The sequence below is a fragment of the Triplophysa dalaica genome, chromosome 15, assembly GCF_015846415.1.
Source record: "Triplophysa dalaica isolate WHDGS20190420 chromosome 15, ASM1584641v1, whole genome shotgun sequence".
NCBI classification, from domain to species: Eukaryota; Metazoa; Chordata; class Actinopteri; order Cypriniformes; family Nemacheilidae; genus Triplophysa; species Triplophysa dalaica.
This window is the reverse complement of record NC_079556.1, coordinates 10760195-10773716: the sequence shown is the minus strand read 5'-3', so window position 1 is coordinate 10773716 and position 13522 is coordinate 10760195. Positions and strand designations below refer to the sequence as shown.

At 37.4% G+C, this 13522-nt stretch overlaps 2 protein-coding genes across 3 annotated transcripts in view; both read left to right on the top strand.

Annotated features, from left to right (window-relative positions):
* The first annotated feature begins 341 nt into the window (after window positions 1–341).
* ivd (isovaleryl-CoA dehydrogenase) lies at window positions 342–5968 on the top strand. Its single transcript, XM_056768814.1, has 12 exons — window positions 342–597; window positions 1231–1320; window positions 1415–1466; window positions 2440–2609; window positions 2923–3016; window positions 3276–3406; window positions 3532–3628; window positions 3701–3794; window positions 3898–3979; window positions 4536–4640; window positions 4772–4844; window positions 5130–5968. Exons 1-12 carry the CDS (start codon window positions 469–471, stop codon window positions 5261–5263), a joined length of 1251 nt encoding a protein of 416 aa, XP_056624792.1. The 5' UTR covers window positions 342–468; the 3' UTR covers window positions 5264–5968.
* Window positions 5969–7086: 1118 nt separating this feature from the next.
* Window positions 7087–13522, top strand: part of bahd1 (bromo adjacent homology domain containing 1) — a 40372-nt gene continuing 33936 nt past the window's right edge. Inside the window, exons 1-2 of one of the 2 annotated variants that reach the window (XM_056768114.1) lie at window positions 7087–7245; window positions 7356–7449. The gene's annotated coding sequence lies outside the window, so the exon portion shown is untranslated. Of the gene's footprint in view, window positions 7450–13522 lie in introns of both variants that reach the window. The other variant, XM_056768113.1, reaches the window with a different exon arrangement.

Here is a 13522-nt window from a genome sequence, read left to right as displayed (position 1 = left end):
TGTAAAGTTAAGGTGATCCTTTTTGGTGCTATGCAACAACTGTTATAAAACATTATATTAAAGTAAAAGTAGGCCTATACCTTATAGTTTCTAAATGTATAAATTTAAGTTATATGTATATTACACGTTTATGAAATCCCACGAGGCTGTGCAAATATTGGAAGTTAAAGCAGATTTTCAGCTCTTAATAATGGAATTAACCTTAACTGTAAAGTGTGAGTTTCTGACAGTACTGTACATCCCTGAGATTTGTTTTTTTCGTGGGGAAGGCGTAGTTTGTTCTTCCATACAGTAGGTGGCGCCAAACCTGAAGTAATTCGCAAACGCCAACAACACAAGAGAAGAAGAACAGAGTTTGTGATTGCCCTTTCTGCACACACTCGTTTGCTTTAGTGCAGTTGTGTAATTCACTGCATTTATTTATTTCTGGTTTTCATTCTTATCTGGCAGTCACAACGGTTTACTAAAATGCTTTGTGCCAGAAGAGCGCTGCGTGTGTGTCAGAGAGTGGCAAATGTTAGTTTATCGCGACGCGGATGCGCTGGGGCTGTTCCAGTAGATGACATCGTCAACGGTCTGAGCGACGAGCAGATCCAGGTATCCCAAATACATAACTGCAAGCCAACATGTCAGCGCTTCTCGCTTAAGTCACAGTAATTTACTCATCTTTGAAGTACGAGCTGTGTCGTCAGTACAGCTCACATGGTGACCTTTGACACAGTTCAAGAAAAAATACGTATTTTCAGCTGTCGTAGTAAATATTTTTAAAAGAAAATGTCTATCCCACTGGCCAAGTTGCTCTCAAATAGGTTTACTTTCTTCCTAAACTTGCATTAAACTTAGCTGTCCCATGGGTAACCATCCGGACACAATTTGAAATAGAAGCTCCTAATACAAAAATATAGTTCATGTCATAGTATTAATATATTTAATTCTTCCGTTTGATTGTGTGATGCCTTTGGAAAAGCATATTTTTTTAATGATTATTTCAGATACATTTCATTACTATTGCCCCATTGCTGTTTGATTGATTTTATTTCCTTCACAATTAGAGTTTTCAGAGCTGATGTTCAAGATGGCTGAGATATCTGCCAAAAAGCACTACATTCCTGCAGATTTTTGACTAGATAGACCTAACACAATATTTGAAAGCAGCATATATCCAATGTTTTATAACTACTGCGTGATGTGATGTGTCACAACATGTGTCATATCTCCTTTTAACACCAGCTCAGACAGACAGTTCAGAGATTCTGCCAGGAGAAACTCGCTCCCCATGCTGATGAGATTGACAAGAAAAATGAGTTTCCTCGCATGAGGGTAAATTGCTGTACACTTCATATTCCAAAGTTCTTCATGAGTCTTTTTTTAATTATCTAAGGTGGTAAATTAATAGAATCTATTTTTGCTATAGGAGTTTTGGAAGGAAATGGGGGAACTTGGACTGCTTGGAATCACTGCTCCAGGTTGGACTATTTACAGGCCTACTAGCTTTTCTTAAAGGGGAAGTGTGTCATTTCTATGCCTTTAAGGGGTCATATGACACGGCTTTAACGAATGTAATTGTTTGTTTTAGATGTAATGCAATGCGTATATATGATTTAAGGTAAAAAAAAATGCTGTAGTTTCTACATACCGTGCATGTTTGTATCTCCTCTTTGCCTCGCCTCTCTGAAACACGCAGATTTTTAACAGAGCTCATCTCTCTGAAAAGCGAGGTGTGCTATGATTGGCCAGTTAACCAGTGCGTAGTGATTGGTCAAATACTGCAAGCGTGTGATGGAAATGAAACGCCTCTTACCATATTTGGAACATCAGGTTCCAAAGCAATTGTACTGACAGGAACGCCCAGCTTACTAGGGTATATATTTGGGCGGTTTTATTCAAATCATACCACGAACCGACTTAGATTTGGGGGGGTGTGGTCACAGGAGGAGTTACAGGCAGGTCGGGGTGAGCATTCGCTTTTAGAAAGAATGCATCTTTTGTTCCGACACTTACATTTTTTAACTTGAAACTTTTAACACACAAAATGACACAGAAAAACACGTAATTCCTGCCATATGACCCCTTTAAGAGGCCGGAAGTTGGAAAAACTTTTTATTCATTCATACATTCAGCTTGTTTTCATTTTATTTACCGAAAACAAAAGTAGCATATGTTGTCCGATTTATTCATGGTTCACTAGGAGATGGAAAGATAGGGAAAACAAACATTACAAAAACATATATTTTTTGATCGGTTTATTTATTATCAAGGTCGGATATATGTGAGACAAATCAGATTAAAGGGAGCGCTACATGCCTAACTTCTTCTGGTCTTCGCAACTGTTCTGTGTAGTGAACAGAGCTAGAGCATTGACCAGACGAGCGTTTACCCTACTTCCGGTTTGTACACGTCAAGCTGTAAAATAGGTCTATTTTTTGTCCACATATGCAGTGGAATACGGTGGAACGGGAATGGGATATCTGGATCATGTGATTGTCATGGAAGAGATCTCCCGAATATCTGGAGCTATTGCTCTCAGCTATGGAGCTCACTCCAACCTGTGCGTAAATCAGATGGTCCGACATGCAAACCAGAAACAGAGGGAGAAGTACATGCAAAAAGTATGCTTCCAAACTCTTTACAAATATTATTATTATTATGTATCAGAATTAGCTTTTTACTGTAGCATTCTCCGTAATGATAACACTGGGATGCCATAAACAAACATCATTTACTTTATTTGTATTTACCTGTGTTCAAATATGAAAAGGCATTTTATTAATAGAGAATGATACAAATGTACACAATGTTAAAATACAAATATTTTTATAATAGACAAGACTTCTAAGTTTAGTGATTGTTGTATAAATATAAGAATAGGACAGGGTTGTGTTTTTCTTAAGAGTCGCTAAAATATTGCGTATTTGTGTTAAGTTGTTGTCAGGGGAACATGTGGGAGCTTTGGCCATGAGTGAAACCAACTCTGGTTCTGACGTGGTGTCCATGAGACTGACAGCCAGAAAACAAGGTGACTCACCCTCTATTACTCGGTGTGCTACTGTATTACTTATCATCACTGTGCGCTGTTATTATAGTGCTATACTGCTATCATCGATGTTTCATCACTGTTACATATCCATATATTTCACAGTTGCATACTCATATGCATATGTTTATTTATCATTTGACTTATTCAGGATTACCCAACTAGGTAATACAAGAAAAGGTATATTGATGCACCCTTATATCAATACAGTAATTAAAATTTACAAAATCTTTTTGTAAAGGGGACTATTATGTGTTAAATGGAAATAAGTTCTGGATTACGAATGGGCCCGATGCGGATGTTCTTATTGTGTATGCCAAGACAGACCCAGAAGCAGCAGCCCGTGGCATCACCGCTTTCATCATCGAGAAGGTTAGAGATTATGATCTGGTTCTTAGTTGGTTTAAATATTTGACTTATATGAGAGCTGTCTTATATTTTGTTTGGTTCAGTGAGGGTGCATTCTCCAAAAATTATCTTGCTGTTGGTTTTTGAAGGGCATGCCAGGATTCAGCACTGCGCAAAAGTTGGATAAACTGGGAATGAGGGGATCCAACACTTGTGAACTTGTCTTTGAGGACTGCAAGGTTCCTGGTGGGTAAATGTGCAGGAGTCTTTTAATGGATGTTTGTGACTTTGATCTAAAATGTTCCCTCGTGGTTTTAGAGGAAAACGTACTGGGCCCGTTAAACAAAGGTGTATATGTTTTGATGAGTGGTTTGGATCTTGAAAGACTGGTACTGGCTGCTGGACCTGTTGGGTAATTATTGTTCTGTTTGTTTCAAATACATGTTGAGAGAAAGTGTAAAATACATGTGAATTGTTGAATTATAATGTTTACGTTTATATGTTGGACAATTTAGTATCATGCAGGCTGTGCTGGACCATGCAATCCCCTATTTACATGTTCGTGAAGCCTTTGGACAGAAAATTGGTCTCTTTCAGGTATGATTTCAGGCAATTGAGTGAGAATTTTCCCTTTACAATGCTATTTTGTTTTATTTATTAAGTGATTATGTTCACAAGAAGAAAATCTAAATCAGTGGTTCTTAAAAGGGGTCCCTGCTTACTTCCAAGGTGGTCTCAAGATAACTAATATTTTAAATTTAGACTAAATAAAAAAAACTAAAACCAAGATATTCTATTATTTGTTTTTTGTAATAAATTAAACATTTTCCAGTTAACGCAAAGCTCTAAAATATTTTATTGGGTATAAATCTTGAGTTTTTGTGAGTGGGAGGGGAGGCTTTAAATATTGTTGAATACAGTGAGGGCCTTTGAGAAGAAAAAAAAGGTTGAGAACCCCTGATCTAAATGGAGGAAAAAACGTTTAATTGTGAAGCGAGTTAATGTATTGTCTGTGGAGGAATGTCAGGAAAGTACAGAATAATAGGCATTAAAAAAACAGAAAATAATTATCAGTTGCTTAAATGCTTAGTGCCCTAATAATTTCTCTGAGAATGTGTCACCTATAAATAAATAATTTCTGTCTGTTGACTAGCTAATGCAAGGAAAAATGGCTGATATGTATACACGGCTTAGTTCGTGTCGGCAGTATTTATACAATGTTGCCCGCGCTTGTGACAAAGGCCATTTCAGTGCTAAGGTAAGAGCTTTTTAAACAGTTTTCCTTATTTGTCTGATTTTGTTTCATAATGTTTCGTGTCGGCCTGGAACTGATGCATGCAGCTGTTCCAGACTGCGTAGTAGCAGTATTGATTTGTGATGTTATTGTAGGACTGCGCTGGGGTAATTCTTTATTGTGCTGAGAACGCGACTCAAGTTGCCTTGGATGGGATTCAATGCCTGGGTGAGTGCCTAGTAGTTAGCACAGCAGAATCTAAAAGAAATAGCTCCTCTTGTCAGGGCCAAACCCTTCCATCTTCATTCATTCTAGTTGCTGAAGAGAATTACCAGGTAATTCTCTGAAACAGTCAAACTATTTGCTATGTATTGAGTAGATGCTGCTTTTAAATGTGTCTTATCAGGCACGTGGCAAAGTACCAGCTGATATGATGCCATGTTTAAAGTCTTTGGTTTTCTTTGCAGTTCGATGTTATGGCTTACAACTTTGTTTCCTTAATTGCTTCCACAGGTGGAAATGGGTACATAAATGACTACCCAATGGGTCGCTTTCTAAGGGATGCTAAGCTTTATGAGATTGGAGCTGGCACCAGTGAAGTCAGAAGACTGATCATTGGCAGGTCTTTCAATGCAATGTTCAAATAGGAGGAGCATTTTCCCAGACGAGTGTCAGATCAGATCTTATTAAGCATCCGTTGTCATAAGCTAATGTTTTCATTAGAGATTCTTTAGACACTTTAACAAAAACAGACGCCGTCATGCTTTATTTTTCACAAAGGTTTTCATCAAATGTGAAAAATCATTGACACTGTACTATACGTCCTCATTGACATCCTCTACTGTCACAAAGTGGTCACACCGCAAGAACAAACGCAAAAAGAGATTTATTGGTCAACCTGCAATATTATTCTAAAGGACCGAAAATAAATTATTCTTAGCAGACCTAAATGCACTTTGTCCCTTTTGGAAAAAAAGCATTTATGGTGGGGCACACTCTTTTGACAATTCCTTTTTCCTAGAAGCTTTTGACATGTTTTGGGTGTATCTGTATCATGCTGTAGAGGTAATTGTCTCTTCTCGGTTGTTACATGTAAAGTATTTTGCATATATCCCTAGCCTGATGTGACCTTGGTGTCCTTTTTGGTGAATAAAATTTACAGGATATTTAATGAATGTAGTTTTGACATTCTCTTAATATGTTTGCCTTTAAACATTCTGTAATTTCCCAGGAAATTACAGGGTGGTATTAAAATATCAAACTTCAGCCTTACTGGTTAATCATTTCTTGTGTGTACAATAATCAGATGTTGTTTGTTATGATGATTGTTTAGAATAAACAACCTAAATCTTTGTTGCTTTTGGTGTTTTTATTAAGTGTTTTATTATAATGTATTGCTCCTGTCTCATATTTTTAAGACATTTGTTAATTTGCTGTCATTTATTTTGTTAGTGAAGGATGTCTCGGCTCATAATTCAAAGTTTGTGTACCTTGGATCTTGCATATCTAAATGCAATTATTTTTGCATGTGTTGATATAAATTATTTATTTTATATTTATATTATTTATATATTTTTTTTGAAAATGATTAACTTTAAACATTTTCACATGCACACAAATATGAACAGATGTTGGTTCCAGCTGCATGATATCGTCATCTATTTCTCTCCAGCATGTTCTTCCGTTATTCATTCATTATATATTTCCATCTATCATCCATCTCACTTTTCCTTGTTCCCTGTTGTAGACACACAGCTCTGTTCCTTTTTCTTCTTCTTCCAATGTCATGCCTTTCTACATCATAAAACAAGAGGCCTTTTCTTATTGGCTACACGCTAGCACCTACCTCAGTCATAAGTCTATAAATATCTGGCAAAAGTGGCAATGTATGTATTTCATGGTTTTTTTACAGTAAGATCAGTACAGTAATGTGGTTTTAATAGGAGTACTACGCTGATATAAGCTTTAAAATACATAGAAGTGCATACTACATGCAAAAATACATCTGTCAAAATAAAATGAGTACAAAATTGGTGAATGTATTTATTTCATGTATTAAAGCTTTTCTCATTTAAACGCTGACATTTGAACGAAGGTGTGCAAGAATGTGCATGCTTTACAAATAAATAGCTCACAAAATTGTATCCATAAGTGGTCACTTAAAAGGTCATAAGCTGATACAACATAGCTCATATAGATTAACAAAATATACTTCTCTATTAAACATCTTTTTAATCCAAGGTAGTCTATTTTAACCTGTGTATTATATCTGGGATTGGTGTGTACACACTTGTATAATAAAATGTATAAATCGCTTGCTTTTATAATGAGCTTCGTTAAACACACATCGATTAACATCACATAAAACAGTAATGGTTTTTGTTTCAAATGTGCCCGTAGCCCTTTAAGAAACTCCATGATATCCAATCGTGTGATACGTCAACACACGGGTTGTGTCACAAAACCTTGCGAGCCGCCTAACTAGCCAGCATTTCGGCCAGCGATGTCGCGTTCCTCGTCCGAGTTCCGGGCGCGTTTGCCGTGTACAATTACGAACAGCAATTCTGGAAATCAATCGTTCGTTCTAGATCACCCCAGCTGACAACAGCTGCTCAAAAATGCCATCTAGGTAGACAGCTGACAGCGGTTTGAGTCACAGCCATAGAAAGCGGATGGTGGCGTTACATAAACTCCAAGGCAAAAGTGTTTGTCAGTTTGTATGTGTGTGCTGTATTCCAGGTGTGCTCCTCAGGATGACAGTAGACGGCGGACGGGACCAAAACAGTGTGTAACGAAGAAGTCTGTGTTTTAAACCCACGGCACGCATAATAAGGTAAAACACTATGTTCGTCTGGTGTGGGATTTTCTATACGTAAAGTTTTTAGATGGATACTTTTATAGTGGTGTTCTCCGATATTGAGTTACGTTTTGTCTCCATTGCATTAATGCTAATTAATTTAAAGGGCAACTGCGAAACCTTGATTGTAAATGTAGTACATAACTGTGCGCGTTTTCGTTCGTTTCAAAAATCACAATGACGGGGTTTGTAGATTCATCTCTACACCAAATCTCGACGCGACGAAAGAATGCGCTCATTATAAACAACTAAGTTAACGTGAAAGCACGCGCTCGTTATAATTGGTGCGTTGTGTAGTCGCGTCGCCTTTAGTGTAGTTCGGTGTTTGTGTTTGATCTTTTGTTTGTTAGTAACGATATCACGGGTTGCAGTCTTTTACACAGGCACTGGTTGTTCTCTGGCGAAAACACTAGAACATCAGCGTGAAACTGTCTTGTTTACGAAGTTCATCTTATGTGATAAGACTATTCGAGTATTTACAAGAGTCAAGGGATTGATTGATGGCAGGTGAAGTTTCAATAAGATATAATGTAATATTTGTCCAACTTTGATTCTTCTATTCTGCATCTGTTCTTTAATCTATTCTTAAATATCATCCAAGGTCTGTCTTTAAGTAATAAAATAATTATGAATGTGTAATACCATAAAAACCAGCTATTGAGTGAATGGGTAATTTCTTTATCTTACATTGGCACCCAGTTGCAAATCCACATTTAAAAGTGTAGTACAATATCAATTTGCATTAATACTCGATAAGATTTTTTGTTCATCATATTTTTTATTTGTTTTAGTAGATCATTTTCAGTTTTGTATTGGTTAGTTAATTGCTTGCTTGCTTGCTTAGAACCCACACACTGTTATCACGTTAGATGATCCATTTTATGGTTACCAATTAAAATCATCATTTCTAAATGACCTAAGGTAGGCTGTTAGGTAGGTTGCCATTTGAAAGATATTAAATCGTAATATTAAACATCAAGCATTTCATTGGTTTCATTTAACTGAAAAGCCTGGTTCTTAGGAAATCTTGATCTGTACAAAATAATACAATTCAAACATGTCATGTTCATCAAAATAGTTACTATCCTCAACATTGGATAAAAGGAGAAATGTTTTGATCAAACCGTCTAAGTAAAATATAACCTACCGTCTAAATGCTACTATCAAGAAAGGATAAAAATAACACGCAGGTCTGCTGAATATAAAGCGACAGTAATTACGGTATTACATAGATGGAAAGCCTGAAGTGGAAGCCAGAGGGAAATGAAAAGAATGTATGAGTAAAGAAGATTAGAGATGGGTTTTATTCTCTGTTTCGGTTTCAGAGCCTTTCATACATATATATATATATATATATATATATATATATTTATACAGTATATATTGGTCCCCAAATATTAGCCTCTTGGGATTGGCATGTAGGCAGTGATTTTGGGCCGTAAATAGCATTTCAATAAGTGCAGTTTAACTACAATTGAATTTGAGAGTATTCTAGTCTGTACAAGACTTTTTCTTAGTTAAAGAGATTAAAAAATGCCTTCATAAAGAGCAGGGTAGTGGACTGTATTGCCCGTTTGATGTTTTTATGGAAAGTTGTACAAAACAATTTTAAGTCGTCTTTAAATGTTCACATTAAAATGAAACGCGAAAATGTTTAAAGCTTTAATTTGTCAAAAGAAACATCAGTTGAGTTTGCGGATTCAGAAATAATTTCCTATTACGTTCTGCCCACTTTCATTGTCAAATGTGCTTAGCACAGATCAATCTCTCACTGAAGCAACTTGTGTTTAACATGAATTATCACCTTCTGGGAGAGAGAAATCCATCAAACATGTGTGCATGATTAGGATCGCAGAGCATGATCATCTGCGATATCCAATTACAGACGGCAGTGTCAGTACAGAAAATTGACTTTCAGATTAATGGACTAGAACCACTTTTACCGAATTTGTACAACATGGAGAGTAAAACACAACCGCCCCTTCTCCATTTCACACCAAATCTGAAAATTTGTTATGGAGGATTACATTTGTAAAGGCAAGTTGTAATGATTTTATTGTTACACATTACAAGTGTGAATGCATCCCTTTATGCATTCCCATCTATAAGACCATTGACACTGCCGCTGGTGCAAACAAGATATAAAATGATAACCACTATTGATTTAATACACTGATTTTGCTGCCAGAACAAATTTAAATATATTACACTGCATGGGTAAAACTCACTTAATGCTGGAATACACTACAAGACTTTTGCTCAGATTTTGCTCAGTCTGGATTTGTTGCAGACAGTCTGTGCTAGTCTGCAGATTTTATCGCGTGGTGTGTGATGCCCTGTTTTTCTCAGCAAACTTTCAAAAAGTCTGAAAGTGTGTGATGTCCAATTAAAAAAAAATCTATTCTGATTTTAAAAGTCTTGTAGTGTATTCCAGCCTTTACACAATTTGAAGAAGGAAGAGCATTTAAATACAGCTTTGTGACAACGTGTCTTTTACACCTTGTGTTAACAATCGCAGATTATTGATTATCTCTGAGACTGGTAGATGCATAATTGTCTCACAAATGATTCACATGTTTTTTTTCTGTTACTATGCGATAAATCTTCATACAACCCAAATTCAAAAATATTATTTTGCCGACAGTTATGAGTAATCTGACCAGATAAACTAAACCAGTTCTTCTTGCTCATCATTTATCCTGTTGTCTTTCTCCTGATCCATGTTTCTTTGAATTATTATGTGTACCAAAATGTGAATATCAAATGCCAGCTGACTAATCGCTGATGACTAATCACTGTTTTCCAGTGATGGCAGTACTGAATAATGTTTTCTATAATCTTCAAAAAAAATAATGTATCGACCCAAAAGCTCACTGTTTGACACTAAATGAAACAACTAAATGTGTTATTTTTATTCAGATAATTATTTTCAATTATATTCTGGTTATTTGAGATACAGACTCTCAATGGTTGTATGAAATTACTCATGTCCCTTCAGTTCATTCCCAAAGTCAAGAAATCTACAGCCTACATCAAAACTACTTTGATAACCTTTTTTATTTGAATGAAGACACTTCGCCGTGTTCACCGTATACCTCTGGGACTCGTTTCCCTGAGATTTCAAACTCTCACATATGTTGAAAGAGGAAGAGTTGTTTCATGTGGACAATCTTAAACACATCAGAAACGACCTGGTCCAGCGCCAGAGCCGCAGCTGTGAAATTTACTAGTATGTTCGTAGACAGAATGGGGGGTAAAAGTGGCCACCAAAACTAGTTTCAGCTGTTTTCTGCCTCACAGCTGCGGTCACTGAAGAGGTTGAAGCTCTCCAGTCTATTAGTGCTGCTCAAATGTTTGCACAAAAAAGACAGTTAAGCCCGTTCGCAAGCCACATGAAAATCTTTTAAGTGATTGAGAGATGTCTGAAACTCGGGGAGCACATGGTCTCTGCAATCACAGATGGCGACACACGGTGTGCTAAAACAGAACATATAGTCTCTGTTGTTTGTGCTGGTCGCACAGCTGGAAATCCAGTCAGTCCATTGTTGCCTTTTCTCTCCAAATGCTGACAGAATCTAAAGGAGTTGATTCCTTCACTGTAATCTTAACATGATTGGTCATAAAAATGTACTCGGAGAGAAGACGTCCCTCACCATTTCCTGGGCATGTTGCCCTGCATCTTTCATGCCTTTGAAGAAACGCTCTTCAACAACTAACAAGAGTTCGACTTCCTGTGCTCTGTCAGTTCATTGGCAGCAAACTGTCATTTGAGAGTCTGAACTAAGGACACCACAAAAATGTACACGTTTTGTACATCCAAAATTAGTCAATATTCTTCTACTTTATATATATATACTATTCTTACATTAAAATGTTTTACTCGTCCTGATGTTGTTTTAATCCTACATTATTTTACAATGGAAGACAAAAACCAATATCCGAGAGATTAGATTGTTTTCAATTTTCCAGTTTGCAAAAGCAGGCTGTTCCGGTTCTTCTTTGTTTTGAAACGTAAAGAGCTGCATAAGGATTGTTTAATTGTTCAAGTTCAAAGTTTATTCTTCACATACAAACCATACATAGTACGACATGCAGTGAAATGCTTTTAAACAATATATAAATATAAATAGTATTGGGGAAGTGTCCATGTAAAATGTAGGTGCTGTGCAATATATGTATATACACTCACCTAAAGGATTATTAGGAACACCTGTTCAATTTCTCATTAATGCAATTATAGTGGTGGTGTAATGGTGTGGGGGGTGTTTTCTCGGCACACTTTAGGCCCCTTAGTGCCAATTGGGCATTGTTTAAATGCCACGGCCTACCTGAGCATTGTTTCTGACCATGTCCATCCCTTTATGGCCACCATGTACCCATCCTCTGATGGCTACTCCCAGCAGGATAATGCACCATGTCACAAAGCTCGAATCATTTCAAATTGGTTTCTTGAACATGACAATGAGTTCATTGTACTAAAATGGCCCCCACAGTCACCAGATCTCAACCCATTAGAGCATCTTTGGGATGTGGTGGAACGGGAGCTTCGTGCATCCCACAAATCTCCATCAACTGCAAGATGCTATCCTATCAATATGGGCCAACATTTCTAAAGAATGCAGTGTGTAGTGTGAGTTCTGGTTAAGGACCCGGATAGCATGAGGGAAGAAGCTCCTCCTCATTCTCTATGTATTTGCCTTCAAGGAGCTGCAACACTTTCGTAACCGCAACAGAGAGAACAGGCCATTGTTAGGATGGTTGAGGTGTTCCACTATCGTCCTGGACTTGGTCAAGCACCGTCTAGTGTAGATGGTGTGCAGGTCAGGAAGCTCAGTTTGGATGGAACGCTCAGCTGATCGCACCACCTTAGTTCCTTAAACATTTCATTTTACATAGACATTATGTGCGTAGTTTTGGCTATGTAGTGTTCTCACAGATTTGAGATCTTAATAGCAGTAGGATACACTCTTAAAAATAAAGGTGGTATAAAGGGTCCTTCGCAGCGTTGCCAGAAAGGAAAAAAAGTTTGGTTCCGCCAAACAACATTTTAGTTAAAGGGCCGCAATCTCAGAAAATTCACTTTTAAATGTTTATCTACCAGAAATTGAGTCGCCAGGCTGTGTTCAGAAACACCCTGTAGTAATATAAATCCATTTATTCTTCTTTTTGTAATCTCCTTTTAACTACAACAGTTACACAAAACAGTAATCCCCTAACAATCTGATGTCACATTGATTTACGCCTGCCAATGACCACACACAAACTCTGCCTTATGAGCTCTTAGGCCCGCATTCGGCCAGAGACACACTATCAGCCATTTTCAGATGTAGCCACTAGCCAGCGACAAAAATGTCTAAGAAACAACAAATGTGTGCTGTTGTTTGATATAAAATGGAAATAAAAGTAGGCGTGGAGGAAAACTTTCCGACGATCCCGGGTTCGTCAACCTGCGACCTCGCGGGCTGGAGTTATAACGATCGTCCCAGGCGGGACGATGATGACTTAGTGTTCGGGAAGAATTTACTTTTTACAGATCAACAAACCAACATTCACCGGTCCATATTTCTGGTCGGGAAACACTTAGAAGAAAGAGCCAGGACTCGTTGGAAATGTCTCCGACAAGGCATTCGAACGACGCTGACCGTGTGTCGATGCGACCCCTAGATCGGGAGCTAGAGCTCCCAGTATTCGGAAAGGTTAAAAAATCTAAGCTCCTGGACCTGGTGGTCTGTCAGTATATTATGGGTTTCGGCAAAAAAAAAAGATTCTGAAGAGTGGATCATTACAAGTTGTTCGCAATCAAGCTTCATCTCCGCAATAAGTTTTACACATCTATCTTAAATTGCCTTTCTTACATAATCAGTTTAGCACGTTAGCAGCTGATGTTTACATGTTTGCGGCTAAACCTAAGACTTTACATTGGTCCAAAGACAGGTGTTATGTCGTAACGTTAGTGGTAAAACGCATCGCGCCCATCTGTTCAGAAGACTTGTGACCGACATCATTTCTTTAAAACGTATTCATTACAACGAAAGAAAGTTATAGCAGT

Bases quoted from the DNA above. Each gene is read 5' to 3' on its own strand.
- ivd (XM_056768814.1), top strand. From the start codon at position 469: ATGCTTTGTGCCAGAAGAGCGCTGCGTGTGTGTCAGAGAGTGGCAAAT. The intron at 1,321-1,414 runs GTAAATTGCTGT...TTTTTGCTATAG, and splicing joins ATGAGTTTCCTCGCATGAGG to GAGTTTTGGAAGGAAATGGG. The intron at 3,795-3,897 runs GTAATTATTGTT...TGGACAATTTAG, and splicing joins CTGGCTGCTGGACCTGTTGG to TATCATGCAGGCTGTGCTGG.